Source organism: Sinocyclocheilus grahami, unplaced genomic scaffold (genome assembly GCF_001515645.1).
Source record: "Sinocyclocheilus grahami isolate Dianchi unplaced genomic scaffold, SAMN03320097.WGS_v1.1 scaffold90.1, whole genome shotgun sequence".
NCBI classification, from domain to species: Eukaryota; Metazoa; Chordata; class Actinopteri; order Cypriniformes; family Cyprinidae; genus Sinocyclocheilus; species Sinocyclocheilus grahami.
This window is the reverse complement of record NW_015505269.1, coordinates 855,845-875,130: the sequence shown is the minus strand read 5'-3', so window position 1 is coordinate 875,130 and position 19,286 is coordinate 855,845. Positions and strand designations below refer to the sequence as shown.

The 19,286-nt window shown below is 34.6% G+C and overlaps 1 protein-coding gene across 1 annotated transcript; it reads right to left on the bottom strand.

The window, feature by feature from the left end:
- Positions 1–1,927: 1,927 nt before the first annotated feature.
- Positions 1,928–18,530, bottom strand: LOC107587144 (calcium-independent phospholipase A2-gamma-like). The gene is made up of 10 exons (XM_016274801.1): positions 18,435–18,530; positions 15,119–16,158; positions 14,022–14,171; positions 13,762–13,913; positions 13,015–13,109; positions 12,760–12,931; positions 12,177–12,234; positions 11,897–12,091; positions 2,779–2,977; positions 1,928–2,337 (listed from the first exon to the last, which is right to left on the bottom strand). Exons 2-10 carry the CDS (start codon positions 15,974–15,976, stop codon positions 2,063–2,065), a joined length of 2,154 nt encoding a protein of 717 aa, XP_016130287.1. The 5' UTR covers positions 15,977–16,158; positions 18,435–18,530; the 3' UTR covers positions 1,928–2,062.
- Positions 18,531–19,286: the final 756 nt, after the last annotated feature.

The window sequence follows — 19,286 nt, the reverse complement described above, 5'->3', positions numbered from 1 at the left end:
TCTCAGCTGAAAACACACACATGCTTTACACATCCAGCATCTGTGTGATTATGGATCATGACAAAAACTCCAGTGACTGCATGATAGTAACAAAACTGGAGAAAATGCAATCCAGATTAGAAATTGTTCTATAAAAAAGAGTGAAGAGGGCATTTCCATGCACTGCATCTTTGTTAGAGGAATAGTTCGCCGTCTCTCACGTACATGGCATCCCCCAGTAACACTGAAATGCAGATTTGAGCATATTTCTATCAAATATAGCCTCTTCTCGCACTCACCTGTGGGATTTGACACATCACTGAACGTTTCCATGGATAAAACACATTCCTCACGCTGAGAAAATAACCAACTCACTGACCTTTTTTGTATAACGGTGGTCTATTATGTGACTGATTTTTTGAAGTTGTAAATAAACCAAAATTACTACGTTTTACAAGAAAATAATATTTCAGTCTTTGTACTTAAAAATGTCATGTTTAATTCAATGTTACTTGCCGTTTCTTTGTAACTGTGAAATTTACCAACCATTTCTGAGTGAAAATTGTTTCTACACCGTTTTTGTTTTTTCAGTGTATAAATGCTGTCTTTTATATTTCTCATTGGGCTACAAATTAAAATATATTCGAGAACATATATGTGTTTTATTGCGTAGTTGCCAGGCTGCAAAAGTGCCAGACAAATCAATTGGAAAAGGCTACTAAATACTCCCAGATTAATTACAAATGGAATAAAGTGTAGATATACATACCTGATAAATACTAAATGATAGGTGCTCTTTATCATTAGAAGGAAAGAAAATAGTTTATTAAGTGAAAAGACAATCTAACTAACTGTGACACCTTTAGAGAGACAAATCTATGAAACTTAAATCCATGAGACAAACTGAGGTTAAAAATAATTTATTTCTCTTCATAATCATCAGGGAATACAGTTTTAAGGTGTTAGGAAAATGCCATTTTTGAATCAAGCTGTTAAAACTGAATCTACAACACCGTTATAATTTTACTCATTGCATTCAAGGGTTAATATTTTACAATATTATACACTCAGTCTGAACAGAACCAATAAATTATGTAAAATATTTTCCAGCCAAGTGCACACAGAAGCAAAGAAAACTGTATACTGAGGCATTCAAACATAATACACAAAATCAATGATCATTTCATTAGTATTTTCACAATAATCAATGCAAACTGTCTTCAGCAATAATACGACTGCAATTAAGTGCTTTCGAAACATTGTGTGCAAAATCTTTAAAACATCAGTGCCGTTGGATACCTCTGCGGTCTGACATTTAATTACAAGATTGATCATTTGAATTTAAATAAAAAATGAAAAAGTTTGGTTGAAAATTATTTACACACACTTTAGTCTATGCATTTAGCAGCTCTCCTCATGCTAATTACAGTACCGTCAGTTCAGTCGACTATTACTTAAGGTTTTCTCGAGGAGAGACACTACACAACAGCAACTTTATTGTAAATTAATCGATCAAAATAACAGTACAACCCAACAAATGAAAAGCAGCAAATATAAGTGCTAGCTAGTCAGTGCTGCCAAGGCTCTTCGTTTCAAACAAGATGTTCTTACAATAACAATAAAGCCTTAAAAACTAAAACTTTTTAAATCTTCATATGTGCTCGTCAATATGAGGCAACAGACTTGATTGGCAACATATGTAAAAAGTGACATGACATGTGGCCAAGTATGGTTACCCATACTAGGAATTAGTGCTCTGCATTTATCCCATCCTAAGTGCACACACACAGCAGTGAACACACACCCGGAGCAGTGGGCAGCCATTTATGCTGGGAGTTTAAGTTGGGAGTTCAGTGCCTTGCTCGTGGTATTGAAGGTGGAAGAGAGCGCTGTCCCCACCTTCACTCTCCCCACCTACAATTCCTGCCAGACCTGAGACTCGAACTCGCAGCCTTTGGGTTACGAGTTCGACTCTCTAACCATTAGGCCACGACTTCCCCAAACATGTAACATGCATTGTTATATGATGAACAGACAATGGAGAAGGTCAGTGGTTGAGCTAGTTTGGTTTAGAGTGTGAGTTTCAGAGTTTGGAGCGAAGAGAAAGGCCATCATACATGTCAGCTTTAAGTTGGGCCCATTCGGCTAGTTTCTGAACGATGCCCTTTTCTTGAGTGAGAACACTAGCCACTTTCTTTAACTTATTCTCGTTACGCTCCAGGTAGCGCCGACCCTCAGCCTGCAGGAAGTCCAGCCTCTCCTGTCTGTTTTCATCCAATGAGATTTCTTCACTCATGTAAGGGTTAAAGCGAAAATAAGTGTTCGGGGGGAGGAGGGCGTCCAGCATTGAGTGGACCTCTATAGTATAAGAAGAAGAGGTTTATGTAGTGAGTGACAAACAATAGAATAATAGCAATGTTTTATTACTGATTTATTATTTTTATGTTTCATTATGTCATATCAGTTTTCATTATTTCATTTTTTTTCCAATAAAAAAATAGATACGTTATTATTTAAATTAAATTAAAGTTGTTGTTTTTTTACATTTCTTGTGTCAAAAGATTTATAATCTTTATTCTTATGGAATTAGTTTTCAAAATGATGAATTACGGTTCAAAGGCTTTATATAAACTCTTAACATCAGACTGAAATGATCAGTGACCTTGTTAAAAAATTAACTTAAGTTGTTCGATTCTAACTCTGGGATCCTATGGGAAATGCAGAGAAGTAGGTGCTACACACAGCACAGAACAACACAGGGCAGCGGACAGATGTGATCATGTGACCCCATCATCTCACCTTCAGTGTCAGTGGCGCTGCTGATGACATTGGTGAGTTTGGTCTTCAAGCTGGTATAAGTGCTCGAGCTGGTCTTGCCTACTGTTTCGTATCGGCCTGTGCCCAGAGATACCACACACTGCACAGGTGTGTTGGGCCACAAACACTTGCTCTCATGGATGGCCAGAGCGGTAGGGTTGTTGATCAAGAGACCACCGTCCTGGATAAAATAAAAAATCAATCAAATTTTAACAACATCACAGCCAGGTATCAAGTGAGGTTCGTGTGTCCTCTATCACAACTGGAGAAACTAAAATATAGTATTTAAAAGAAATTTTCGGTTTCTGCCAAAATAACTGCTTCTATTCTTGTCTTCTTTGTGGAAATCTGGGTTATTCTTTGAAATACTAGAGGTACGACATAAAACGGTGAATTTGCATTTCTAGCTGATATGATTATGGGAATCATCACTGTAGAGCATAATGGACGCAGGATCTCTCTGCAGGAGACATGGGTATGTGTTCATTTCACCTGAGGCATCAGAAATGCATTTACTTGGCATCATCCTTCTCTGTTTCCATGCCTCTCTTAAGGAGCACATCAGAGAAAACAAGATGAAATCGTCCACTAGACAGCATCCCTCATTTCTCTAGTATGCCCTACATTTTAGTGACACGGATACTGATGTGTATCAGTGAACTGCACACTGCTTTCCGAGTCCAAAGATAACGAATGCTACCTCATCAAAGCAATCAAAATATAATTAAAGGGATATTTCACACAGAAATTAACATTCAGTCATCATTTACCCATTCTCATGACTTTCAAAACCTGTATGACTTTCTGTCTTATGTAGAACACAAATGGAGATGTTTAGCAGAATGTCCAGGCTGCTCTTTTCCATATAATGAAAGTAAATGTTGACCATGCTTGTCAAGCTTACAGTTCACTCTGTTACTCTCAAAAATCACATTAGAAGACTTGGAACATGATGCATGAGTTATTTAGACTATGATGCTTTTATACTGTTATTTTTAGCAAGAATTAAAAAAAAATACAGAAAAAAATCCACTTTGTAACATGGTTATAATAGTTAACTAAAACTTAAACTACAATCATTAAATAAATAAACAAATGTTACTTGAACAATGGGATAAAATCTATGTTACTTGACAAAAAAAAATCAGCTAGTTGCCATTTTTTTCAGCTAGAAACAATTCTCAATTTCATGTAGTTTAACTAATGTACCTGTACTAAAATAACAAACTAAAACTGAAATATAAATGAATAAAAACCGCAGAGACATCATGAAAAAAACAACAAAAATTAAAATAAAAAAATTAAATATGAAAAATAAAAATGAATTCAAACTATTAATAAGAACTACAATTGCATCTCAAAGATACTATTAACACTGCTTTGTAAATATAAGAGCAGCATGAAAAACTCATTTTGTGATCCACAGGAGAAAGAAAATCATATCATATATCATATGAGTCAATGATGACAGATCTTTCATTTTTGGGTAAACTATTCTTTTACTGAAAGAATCAATGAAGAAGAAAAACAGCCAAACAGTTGAGGACTGACTTCTTGTTTGATGGTAGAGAGTCCTTGAGGAGAGTATGCATAACAGATTACAGGCCTGGCATGTGGAGAAGAAACTGAAGAGCTATTCAGAGCAAAAACGAGCGAGAGATAGAGAGAGGTTCTGCCACTGGTGGCATTCGGATATAACCGGGCATTGAGTGCTCTGCTGGCAACAGGTTTTAGAGCCAAGAGCCTCCACTACATTTGCATTTTAATGAGAACACATTCATCCCACACAGTAAAAACATACATCAAAACATCGCACAGCAGCTTTGAATGCGGAATTATGGAAAGATTAACCTATTGAATGTGCATTAAGTGGATTTGCTTGGCCCTTAGGCCAAAATTTTTTTTTGAATCAGCTACACAGACTATTAGATGAAACATGAATACCATCTAAAAATGGTTCATTCTCATCTTGTTCGCCAAAAAAATAAGGCCTTCCCTGAGGGTATAAAAGCATCATGTGGGTCAATGGAACATAAGAGTGTCCTTTATAAAGAAAGGGAAGAATCTTTTTAAAGGAAGGACAATTTCTGGTTGCACCATAAGACTTTGATTTGGTGGACAAAGGTTTTCAACTATTAATAAAAAGTGAACAACATTTTGTTGAAATATTATTTTTTATCTACAAATAATAATAAAAGATTAAGGCAAGCGACTTGATAATCTTTTCAAGAATTTCATTTTTTAAATAAAGATTTTTTTCCTCATTATGATATTAGGACATTTTTAACTTTTAACTTTAAGTCCAACCAAAAAGTATTAAAAATAAATGTTATTTCAGAAATTAACGTAATTTGAATAAATTCATAAATAAAAATATTAATTTATAAATTAACAGAAAAAATCACGTCATTTACTTGTGATAGAATATAGAAAATCTTTATTTATAAATTATTGGGGTGGGGTGGGGTGGGGTGGGGGGGTCATGTAATTTACCCATGTGATATAGCAGGATTTTTTTACATTTTATTTTATGCCCCCCAAAAATATCAAAATTAATTACATTTTTATTAGTTTTTAATAAATGAATAGATTAAAATATATAAATGTATAAATGAACAGACAAGAAATCACATTATTTACTTGTGGTATATATTTGATGTATCAAAAAAATATTAAAATTCATTTTAATTCATGAATGGGCTGTATTTTTTATGTATTACGCATAAATGAATATAGGAAATCCTTATGTATAAACTAATAGAAAAACAATTATGTAATTTACCCATGTGATATATCAGGACATTTTATTTTATTTTATTTTATACCACTTAAAAATATCAAAATGAATTTTAATTCAGAATCGAACAGATTGTTTATGTATTTTGAATAAATTAACAGATTAAAAATATTTATAAATGAACAGAATATTTATAATTTTTTTAGTTTATGCCTCCAAAAAATAGAAATGGATTGTATTTTGAATGTATTCTGAATAAATTCATATAATAAATTTTTTTTTATATTATTTAAAAAAAATATTAAAATTTGAAAAATAATTAATTTATTAGTTACAATCCTTCACATGCTGTTTTATCCCACCATTTCTAATAACAGGCCCATCTTCCTATTGACCTCAGAACTCATCGGACTCTGAATGAATCTGGGCATTCATTTAGCTCAGTGATTAACAGCTTTATTGGCCTTTTTGGGACAACAGGGACATTGTGAAAAGCTGTATGCGAACTTGGTGGGTGTCAATAGGCAGACGGACAGAATGACGCCTTCCTAATGGCTCAACAGGCACCGCTGAGGGCTACGATTCAACATTAACCTCTGCCGCTTGGCTGATGAAATCTCAGGTTGTGAGGGTGCATTCAGTGTGGCAGCGGTGGGACCGTGCCAGTTTGAGCTGGATGAAGACAGACCTGACAGCTACTCAAGGGCAATGCAGACACATGAACTACTCAAAATCATACACTTTCCCTTACAAAACTGGTTTGTGTATCCACAAAAATTTATGCATATTGCAAATACGCAGCCACACTTTAAAGCTACGATGAGATTCTGAGAGAAGCGGATCAGAGATATGAGAGGAGTCTAAATAATCTCTCTGACAGCAATCTGAGAGCCGAACTGAAGTGCCCTAAGCAACAGCACTCAAGAACAACACTAATGAGTCTGAATGTGCGGCCCTGATGAGACAGCACATGAAATGGCCTGAGTGCATGTATGTGCAGAGTTCGCTTTTCCTCCCTCTTCTTCTGACAAGCACCTAAAAGGGTTTGTAATGATTTTCAATACTGCAAGATGTCTGTGCACGGATGATGTCTCAAATAGTCAGAGCACTTGGATCTTAACATGTTAAAAAAAGTCATATCATAATAATTAGCCTTAAAAACATAAGGATTAGTTGAGAGCAAAAAGGAATGTAATGCAGAATATTTACCTGGTGGAGGTCATTTCCTAGAACAAATTCCTGGAAGTATCCTGGAGCAGCGGAGGATGCTCGAATGGCCTGCCACATTTTATGCTGGCAGCCACCCAAGTAGTGTGAGCGAACCCCTGGCAGGAAGTCATAATTCCTGAAGACATACGCCTTCAGCGGCAGGCCTCTGTTCACTATGGTGCTCACTGCTGACACCTAGAGGAAGCATTGAGGGATTTATCTAAACAGTTAAAAGATGAGAATTGTATATATTTTTTTACAAGTATATATTGAAACCCACCTTAGGGCATTTAGGGTTCTTGGAAGTCTCAATCATTAGTCCAGGCCCCATTCTTTCTCTGTTGAGAAACAAAACGTTAAAATAAAACAAAATGTAAACATTAAATGAGCAACACATTGTACTACAATCACTTTACTGTATAATATCTCTATTTATTACTATTTATTTTTAAGTTTATTTTATGTCTCTTTACCTCTGTTATTTTATTATTATGCTACTCTATTTTTTTTATTACTATTTATTTTTGCTTTCATTTCAGCGTAGTTTTATATGTGTCTCTTTACCTTTATTATTTGATTATATTATATTAATATAATTATATAATATTATTTATTACTTTTTTATTAATTTGCTATTTCTATTTTTAGCTCCAAACTTTTGTTGCACTTTACAATGGCAATAAAGTAAATTAAATTAAATAAATAATAAAATTCTGTTTCATATGGGCTTGTTTACGTCACTTTTCAAATAACTCAAATAACAAAAAATTCTAATAAAATTAAATACAATATAAAACAAAAGTAAAAAAAATAAATAAAATAAAATAAAGCTTTTTCACTTCATTGTCTTACTTGAGGATCTCTTCCCAGATCTGGCTGTCATAGTACGCGTGACTCCAGCCCATTTTCACTGTGCCCACAATCAAGTTCTGTTTAAAGACATCAGATCCCAACTTCCGATAGAGTTCCTCACACTCATCCAGAGGGATCTGGAACACACCCAGCATACAGGCCAGGATGGCCCCTAAGAAAAAAACCCCCACAGATTTAAAGGAAGTTTCATTCCTATATCTAATAGACATTTTCCAAGTAGTTATAATAATATACCTGTACTAACTCCACATATGTAGTCAAACAGCTGATAGATGGGCTTCCCTGTCAAACTCTCCAGCCTGTGCAAAGCCTGTAATGCAACCAAACCCCGTGGCGCTGCTGATGACATTGGTGAGTTTGGTCTTCAAGCTGGTATAAGTGCTCGAGCTGGTCTTGCCTACTGTTTCGTATCGGCCTGTGCCCAGAGATACCACACACTGCACAGGTGTGTTGGGCCACAAACACTTGCTCTCATGGATGGCCAGAGCGGTAGGGTTGTTGATCAAGAGACCACCGTCCTGGATAAAATAAAAAATCAATCAAATTTTAACAACATCACAGCCAGGTATCAAGTGAGGTTCGTGTGTCCTCTATCACAACTGGAGAAACTAAAATATAGTATTTAAAAGAAATTTTCGGTTTCTGCCAAAATAACTGCTTCTATTCTTGTCTTCTTTGTGGAAATCTGGGTTATTCTTTGAAATACTAGAGGTACGACATAAAACGGTGAATTTGCATTTCTAGCTGATATGATTATGGGAATCATCACTGTAGAGCATAATGGACGCAGGATCTCTCTGCAGGAGACATGGGTATGTGTTCATTTCACCTGAGGCATCAGAAATGCATTTACTTGGCATCATCCTTCTCTGTTTCCATGCCTCTCTTAAGGAGCACATCAGAGAAAACAAGATGAAATCGTCCACTAGACAGCATCCCTCATTTCTCTAGTATGCCCTACATTTTAGTGACACGGATACTGATGTGTATCAGTGAACTGCACACTGCTTTCCGAGTCCAAAGATAACGAATGCTACCTCATCAAAGCAATCAAAATATAATTAAAGGGATATTTCACACAGAAATTAACATTCAGTCATCATTTACCCATTCTCATGACTTTCAAAACCTGTATGACTTTCTGTCTTATGTAGAACACAAATGGAGATGTTTAGCAGAATGTCCAGGCTGCTCTTTTCCATATAATGAAAGTAAATGTTGACCATGCTTGTCAAGCTTACAGTTCACTCTGTTACTCTCAAAAATCACATTAGAAGACTTGGAACATGATGCATGAGTTATTTAGACTATGATGCTTTTATACTGTTATTTTTAGCAAGAATTAAAAAAAAATACAGAAAAAAATCCACTTTGTAACATGGTTATAATAGTTAACTAAAACTTAAACTACAATCATTAAATAAATAAACAAATGTTACTTGAACAATGGGATAAAATCTATGTTACTTGACAAAAAAAAATCAGCTAGTTGCCATTTTTTTCAGCTAGAAACAATTCTCAATTTCATGTAGTTTAACTAATGTACCTGTACTAAAATAACAAACTAAAACTGAAATATAAATGAATAAAAACCGCAGAGACATCATGAAAAAAACAACAAAAATTAAAATAAAAAAATTAAATATGAAAAATAAAAATGAATTCAAACTATTAATAAGAACTACAATTGCATCTCAAAGATACTATTAACACTGCTTTGTAAATATAAGAGCAGCATGAAAAACTCATTTTGTGATCCACAGGAGAAAGAAAATCATATCATATATCATATGAGTCAATGATGACAGATCTTTCATTTTTGGGTAAACTATTCTTTTACTGAAAGAATCAATGAAGAAGAAAAACAGCCAAACAGTTGAGGACTGACTTCTTGTTTGATGGTAGAGAGTCCTTGAGGAGAGTATGCATAACAGATTACAGGCCTGGCATGTGGAGAAGAAACTGAAGAGCTATTCAGAGCAAAAACGAGCGAGAGATAGAGAGAGGTTCTGCCACTGGTGGCATTCGGATATAACCGGGCATTGAGTGCTCTGCTGGCAACAGGTTTTAGAGCCAAGAGCCTCCACTACATTTGCATTTTAATGAGAACACATTCATCCCACACAGTAAAAACATACATCAAAACATCGCACAGCAGCTTTGAATGTGGAATTATGGAAAGATTAACCTATTGAATGTGCATTAAGTGGATTTGCTTGGCCCTTAGGCCAAAATTTTTTTTTGAATCAGCTACACAGACTATTAGATGAAACATGAATACCATCTAAAAATGGTTCATTCTCATCTTGTTCGCCAAAAAAATAAGGCCTTCCCTGAGGGTATAAAAGCATCATGTGGGTCAATGGAACATAAGAGTGTCCTTTATAAAGAAAGGGAAGAATCTTTTTAAAGGAAGGACAATTTCTGGTTGCACCATAAGACTTTGATTTGGTGGACAAAGGTTTTCAACTATTAATAAAAAGTGAACAACATTTTGTTGAAATATTATTTTTTATCTACAAATAATAATAAAAGATTAAGGCAAGCGACTTGATAATCTTTTCAAGAATTTCATTTTTTAAATAAAGATTTTTTTCCTCATTATGATATTAGGACATTTTTAACTTTTAACTTTAAGTCCAACCAAAAAGTATTAAAAATAAATGTTATTTCAGAAATTAACGTAATTTGAATAAATTCATAAATAAAAATATTAATTTATAAATTAACAGAAAAAATCACGTCATTTACTTGTGATAGAATATAGAAAATCTTTATTTATAAATTATTGGGGTGGGGTGGGGTGGGGTGGGGGGGTCATGTAATTTACCCATGTGATATAGCAGGATTTTTTTACATTTTATTTTATGCCCCCCAAAAATATCAAAATTAATTACATTTTTATTAGTTTTTAATAAATGAATAGATTAAAATATATAAATGTATAAATGAACAGACAAGAAATCACATTATTTACTTGTGGTATATATTTGATGTATCAAAAATATTAAAATTCATTTTAATTCATGAATGGGCTGTATTTTTTATGTATTACGCATAAATGAATATAGGAAATCCTTATGTATAAACTAATAGAAAAACAATTATGTAATTTACCCATGTGATATATCAGGACATTTTATTTTATTTTATTTTATACCACTTAAAAATATCAAAATGAATTTTAATTCAGAATCGAACAGATTGTTTATGTATTTTGAATAAATTAACAGATTAAAAATATTTATAAATGAACAGAATATTTATAATTTTTTTAGTTTATGCCTCCAAAAAATAGAAATGGATTGTATTTTGAATGTATTCTGAATAAATTCATATAATAAATTTTTTTTTATATTATTTAAAAAAAATATTAAAATTTGAAAAATAATTAATTTATTAGTTACAATCCTTCACATGCTGTTTTATCCCACCATTTCTAATAACAGGCCCATCTTCCTATTGACCTCAGAACTCATCGGACTCTGAATGAATCTGGGCATTCATTTAGCTCAGTGATTAACAGCTTTATTGGCCTTTTTGGGACAACAGGGACATTGTGAAAAGCTGTATGCGAACTTGGTGGGTGTCAATAGGCAGACGGACAGAATGACGCCTTCCTAATGGCTCAACAGGCACCGCTGAGGGCTACGATTCAACATTAACCTCTGCCGCTTGGCTGATGAAATCTCAGGTTGTGAGGGTGCATTCAGTGTGGCAGCGGTGGGACCGTGCCAGTTTGAGCTGGATGAAGACAGACCTGACAGCTACTCAAGGGCAATGCAGACACATGAACTACTCAAAATCATACACTTTCCCTTACAAAACTGGTTTGTGTATACACAAAAATTTATGCATATTGCAAATACGCAGCCACACTTTAAAGCTACGATGAGATTCTGAGAGAAGCGGATCAGAGATATGAGAGGAGTCTAAATAATCTCTCTGACAGCAATCTGAGAGCCGAACTGAAGTGCCCTAAGCAACAGCACTCAAGAACAACACTAATGAGTCTGAATGTGCGGCCCTGATGAGACAGCACATGAAATGGCCTGAGTGCATGTATGTGCAGAGTTCGCTTTTCCTCCCTCTTCTTCTGACAAGCACCTAAAAGGGTTTGTAATGATTTTCAATACTGCAAGATGTCTGTGCACGGATGATGTCTCAAATAGTCAGAGCACTTGGATCTTAACATGTTAAAAAAAGTCATATCATAATAATTAGCCTTAAAAACATAAGGATTAGTTGAGAGCAAAAAGGAATGTAATGCAGAATATTTACCTGGTGGAGGTCATTTCCTAGAACAAATTCCTGGAAGTATCCTGGAGCAGCGGAGGATGCTCGAATGGCCTGCCACATTTTATGCTGGCAGCCACCCAAGTAGTGTGAGCGAACCCCTGGCAGGAAGTCATAATTCCTGAAGACATACGCCTTCAGCGGCAGGCCTCTGTTCACTATGGTGCTCACTGCTGACACCTAGAGGAAGCATTGAGGGATTTATCTAAACAGTTAAAAGATGAGAATTGTATATATTTTTTTACAAGTATATATTGAAACCCACCTTAGGGCATTTAGGGTTCTTGGAAGTCTCAATCATTAGTCCAGGCCCCATTCTTTCTCTGTTGAGAAACAAAACGTTAAAATAAAACAAAATGTAAACATTAAATGAGCAACACATTGTACTACAATCACTTTACTGTATAATATCTCTATTTATTACTATTTATTTTTAAGTTTATTTTATGTCTCTTTACCTCTGTTATTTTATTATTATGCTACTCTATTTTTTTTATTACTATTTATTTTTGCTTTCATTTCAGCGTAGTTTTATATGTGTCTCTTTACCTTTATTATTTGATTATATTATATTAATATAATTATATAATATTATTTATTACTTTTTTATTAATTTGCTATTTCTATTTTTAGCTCCAAACTTTTGTTGCACTTTACAATGGCAATAAAGTAAATTAAATTAAATAAATAATAAAATTCTGTTTCATATGGGCTTGTTTACGTCACTTTTCAAATAACTCAAATAACAAAAAATTCTAATAAAATTAAATACAATATAAAACAAAATAAAGTAAAAAAAAATAAAAAAAAATAAAATAAAATAAAGCTTTTTCACTTCATTGTCTTACTTGAGGATCTCTTCCCAGATCTGGCTGTCATAGTACGCGTGACTCCAGCCCATTTTCACTGTGCCCACAATCAAGTTCTGTTTAAAGACATCAGATCCCAACTTCCGATAGAGTTCCTCACACTCATCCAGAGGGATCTGGAACACACCCAGCATACAGGCCAGGATGGCCCCTAAGAAAAAAACCCCCACAGATTTAAAGGAAGTTTCATTCCTATATCTAATAGACATTTTCCAAGTTGTTATAATAATATACCTGTACTAACTCCACATATGTAGTCAAACAGCTGATAGATGGGCTTCCCTGTCAAACTCTCCAGCCTGTGCAAAGCCTGTAATGCAACCAAACCCCTACAAAACAATTACATCAAATTACAGGCCTGCACACAGAGCATTTCACTGCATATATAGTATTCATCTTATAACATGAAACATAAGGATAAGGATTCACTGAAACAAAATAAGAGTTCAAAAGTAGTTGACAGATGATATCATGCACATTAACTTTTTTTTTACATTTCAGAATATAAAAACATATGAAAATGTGTGTACAAGGTATATATAAGGTATAAATACCTCGTCACAGTTTATTTTATCACTACTTTTAATTACATTTTAGCTTTTTGCTGCTCACTTAAATTCAAAACACTTACATTTAAATATTCCACACACACACACACACTGTTTATAATTTACATTTTTTTACTTAGATTAAGTAAATCATATCTTAAGAATATCATATTCCACTGCTGTGACTTTATTTTATTTTTAATATATATTTTATTTTACATTTTATTCTTGGTAAAATCATGACAAATTTAAAGTATGAAAATTAGCCTACGATGATGGACAACACCTAAAGGGATTGCAAAATTGTGTCAGTTCTATTTTTGGATGACCTACTTTTAGGTAAATTTGGGCTGACCTACTTTTATCTTAAAGTACTTTCACAATCTGTTAACTTTAGGTTAATCATTTTCCCCAGCTGTCATGTGTCTGTCACCTGGTCCCTCCTCCATCGATGGAGAGGACACGTATCCCTCTGCCTTTGACCGGGTCAGTGTAGCCCACCAGGGCCAGAGCCTGTCTCACTGCAGCCTGCAGACTGATGTCTCTTGCCTGCCTCAAACGCAGCAGACAAGGGATGACCTTCTCCTACAGCCAGCGAGAGAAAGGACGAAATTAAACATAGAAAGTTATTGACGGAGATTACAACGTACAAAAATAAATCCGGATATGGCAGATGGTTGGACACAAACGTACAGTGACTGCCACCCCTCTGGTCTCAGGAAACTCCAGCAGGTGGAAGCTCAGTTCCTCCACCCTGCAGATGGTGATCTTCATATCAGTGACTCGTTGAAGACTCTTGACCAGTGCTCTGGTTCGGTTATCCACACTAACACGTGCTATAATCTACAGACACACAGACCAGTTACATTTAATCCTTAAACATTACAATCAATGTTTCAGCTTCTAACAAAATAAAGTTTTGGGTGATAACTGGCCCCAAAATCAAAAGGAAATCATTATAATTGGCACAAAGGCAATGGGCCTCATTTATAAAACATGAGCAGAAGGCATGCGAATGTTTGGGAACCCCTTGCAGAACATGTGAATAATTTTAACAAAATAAGAGAGATCATACAAAATGCATGTTATTTTTTATTTAGTACTGTCCTGAGTAAGAGATGTTACATAAAATATGTTTACATATAGTCCACAAGACAAAAACTTGCTGAAATTATTAAAACAACCCCCTTTTGTTTGGGAACTCTTGGTTCCTTGGTACTGTGTGTGCCATCATTTCAGCTATCTCTCTTATTTTGTTAAAATTATTCACATTTTCACAGATTCTGCAAGGGGTTCCCAAACTTTCCCATGCCACTGTACATGAAAATGTGTTCTGTTGAATAAATGTAGCATAATTAAGTCTTTCTTTAGGGCCAATACTTTTTTTGTATTGCAATAATAAAAAAATAAGAGAAATAAAAAATAATTGAATATATATATATACACACATTTCTCAAACAATATTGATTTTTTTTTATAGAATACAGATTATAATAATAATTTTATATAATAAATATAAAAATTTATATAATTATAATTTATTTTTCATCAAATATTATTTTATTTTTAATTATTATTATTATTTATTGATTTTTTCGCATAAAGAAAATTACGCGAACTTGTAGGACCATATAATATTATTATTTCATTTTGGCAATTTTCATTAGATCAACCCCAAAAAACTATACTGCAGACCCCACTAAAATGGTATTTTAGTGGAAACACACGGCTTTCACTCAAAAAAGATCTCAATTAAACATTCTATTAAAATTACAATGGTATTAATCTACCTTCTCCCTCTGAGACAGCAGTCTCTGTGCTTTCTCGTCTGCCTCTTTTTTCTCCTTGCTTTCTGCACTCTTTGCATCCTGGGACGCGGCTAGTTCAGATCCAGAGGTTTTGTCCTTCTCCACTGTGCCACTCTTTGAATCCGCTCTGAACTTTGGGACGAGGGGAGCGATGTAGTTTCCTACAAAAGCCTGGACGCTGGGCCTGGGATAGTAGAGGTAATGACTGATGCCTTTCCTTGGCGATATGGGGATGGTTGAAACACCCTCATCCTGAGCTGGGGCAGAAGGGGCTTGTGGACTTGGGACAGAGCCGTCCTTGTCAATAGTAGGGGGCGTTTCTGGTGTGGATCTATGGGACACAGGCACCGCCATTAGGATATGATCCTTGCTACTTTTTGGAAGAGTGCTAGGTTGGATCTGAGATGGCGAGGATGCCGTGTCTCGTGACCTTTTGTCATTTTGTGTGTCACTTCCAAAGTAGGTATTGACATGTTCAGCCAGGTGATTGTACGTTTCATCCATGTTGGTTGTGAACGCTGCGGGCTGAAAACGTTGCAGTGTTTGCTTTGCAACCGCACTGGTTGTGTTTCCTGCACTGCTCGACAAATTGCTGAGAGATTTTGGGACTTCTTTATGAGGTTCTGTTTCTTTTTTCACCTCTTTCTCCCTGGGCGGCTCAGGTGCTGCCATGGTCATGACAGCTCCGGCCTCTGCCTCGGGACATTCCACTTTAACCTCTATAGTTTTGCCCTGGGCGGCACCGGGTTTGAGGCGTGTGATCTTGGCGAGGAGGTCGGTGTTCACCGTTCCGCTCACGGCTTTGGTAACGGTGTCCAGTGTGCTCCTGATGCGCGACATGCGGCGAGGTTACTCGAGGGAATTCTGGGATATTCCTTGAGAAAACAGACGTGTGTGTGGATTGGGCATCAGAGCTGCTGAGCCCTGCAGAGCTCAGTCAAAGTGTTTGGCATTTCACATCCACTAAATAAGGACTCCATGATAATACATTAGGTAGGAGATTTTCTCATTTTAAAGGCAACCTGTAATGAGAAAGATCGTTATTTGTTATTATTAAATTAATAATGTTTAATATTAAGAAATCAATCATATGTAAGAAACCATGCAGAAAATCCTAAGAACTGCATAGCATTATGCTAAAAACAGTCAGACTTAGAACCCTTGAGCAACTGCACAGCAACACCTTGTAATCACAATATTTAATATTCAAAGTAAATGAGATGTTATAAAAATGAAGGCATTTTCTGCATAAAGACAATGGGCTTCATGCATGAAGCATGAACAGAACGAGAGCTTAATTTTCATGAACGAATTCTCATTACTGTAATAAAGTATCAAAAAATTGTCCTGTTTTTAGTTCATACACAAAATGAAAACATCATATTTTATATTTATTTAATAATATTTTATTATTAAAATTTGCATACATTAAAATGATTAGAATTAGCTTACCGGCGACCTTTAAATAGAAAGACTGGTATTTGTTTGATTAAATTAATGATATATAATGTTACTAAGAATAATAAATCATCCAGGACATCTTACCACAATATTTAATATTTAAAGTGAATGAGTATAATGAAAGTAAGAAGAAAGTATATTTTGCATAAAGACAATGGACCTTATTCATGAAGCTAGAGCAGAATGAGTGCTTCATTTTCATTATAATAATTGTTCAACATTTTTTACAACAAAACGGCTTTACTGTAACACAGTAACGAACATTATCCTGTCTAAAAATGACATTTTAATATTAATAAAATGACATTTTTCTAAATGTAACAATATTTCATTTTTACATAAATAAAATAATAATTATATAAATCATTATTACTATTAAATACAATCGTATTATTAAAAATAAAAACTAATGAAAATGATTAAAATTACCATAGTGATAAATGCCAAAAGAATATTAACGGTTTTGAAAATAGGCTTCATTTTCTGCATGCAAATTTCTCTCTCTCTTGATTTCTCATGCGTTATATTCAAAGCCGAACAGAACAAATGATAGAAGTAACTTAAGATCTCAAGTTTGTGAACGGATTGTTCTTTTGAGTCAGATCTTTTCAATGTATTATTGATTCAGTTCACAACACTGGTCTCGCCAGTGGTTAACAGCTCACCGAAGGAGGAACGTTTCTATGAATAACAACTTAAACTTTCGGTTTGTTGCTGATACAAAGCTATGGTATGGTTTGAAAACTTGAAATACAGTTCGCGAGTCACATGGAAATGTGAAGTCTCCATTCATTCAACTAAACGTGACAAAATAACAACTTCGAAATGTCTTCTTTTGTCTTCCACAGAAGAAAGAATGTCATACAAATATTTAACAAAATAAGTAAAAACGTGGTGAGAGAATCCAAAAATAAAAGTAGGCTACTAAAATAATTAGTCAAACTAGCGTTTCAGTGCGCTGTCAGTCATCACCATGGAAACCCACGTCAACATTTCAGAAACACTGACAGCTATGGAGACGCACAGCGCAAATAACGCACAATGCGAGCATGAAATCAAAAACATCCACTGGATCTCAAGCAAAGACTTCACAATCGAGATCGGAGAGCAACAGATCAGACATTACATGGACGCATGGGAGATAGAGCAGCCTGGCTGGCTCTACAGTCTGAGGTTTCTCCAGGAGACAGAGCTTGAGTTTAAAACGCAGTACCAGTACGAAGCCAAATGGAGCATGCCGACCCCAAGCGCCCCGATCCCGAGAGTCACATCCAGCGTGTATTTCACCATAGAAATCTCCAAAATCAAACCAAACACTCTGCCGGTGGACGTTCACTTCCTCGTCGAAACCAACAGGTCCAAACATATTCCAGGACGGACGAGGTTCAGGGAGAAGTGGCTGATGGATGTCATTGAGAGCAAGACTTTGCTGATGGACACCGTTGACTTTTAATACTTCAAAACATGTCAATTTAACTCGCTGTTTACAAACGATCACTTTAAATGGAAATAAAGTCAAATGCTTTAACTGATGCTTCATAAGGAAATAACGTTACTGTAGTATCACTAAAAAGGTCTCATATTTACCATAACGGGCTGTTGTTGTTTTTTTTGTCAGCGTAGCTCGAATCATCTTCAACGCTAAATAATAGCCATAATAATAAATTGTTATCTCTGTATAAATTGAGTATGTTTATAGACATAGTAATTTGTTGTTCAAGAGGCTGCTCTTTGGACCACTGGTGTTGTTTTGATCAGATACGACCGCGTGAGATAAATCATTCTGCTCTTTTAAGCCGGAGTTTGAAATATTAAGCATAAACATAAGAAGACGTACCCGCTGATTCCTTATTATTCGCTGTCATTTTGTTAGCAATATCTAGAACACAGAGAGGTGTATGAATCCCAAATGGAAAATTTAACAGGAAACAGAAAAGACGACGTGAGGTGCACACAGCCAATCAGAGCGCCTCGAATCTCCTCTTCTCTTCTGTTGGTTGGAGACATAAAAACAAACGGGATAGAGTGCACTGCCAACTACTGGGAGTAAGTGAAACAACACAACTCAACAAAAAGCTAAATAAAACAAACAAAAAAGAGACAGAGAGAAAAGGTAATACAGTACATCATATTTAGAAACGTCTTATATGTCCTATATAATCTTTATGAACAAAGAATGATTAGTTATCTGGAAAAGGTAATTGTTGCATAGTAAATAGTAGAGTACAGTAATACTGTCGTGAAGGGGACATAATATCTGTTACTATTCTGATATGTGTTGCAAGGTAAAAGAAAGGACAGTGTATTTATTCCCTGTGTCTAATATATATGTAAAATATTGAACTAACAGTTAATAAAACAAGTTAATAATAAAATAACAATTAAGTTAAAATGATTATTTATCATTCTACACTATATATAATTTTATATGTATGTACAGTGTTGCAGGGTTATAATATTTAATTAAAATTAAAACCACTAAAATAAGATAAACATTTAGTGAATAAAAAGTAAAATATATATATATATATATATATTATTTTATTTTAGCTAGTTTAAAAATAAAAATGACAACCACACAACGAAATTACTAAAACTTTTCAATTAAAATTGGAAATATAAAAATTTAAAATATTAATAAAAACTAAGAATATCTCAATGAATCTAAAATAACCCAACATGTATTTAA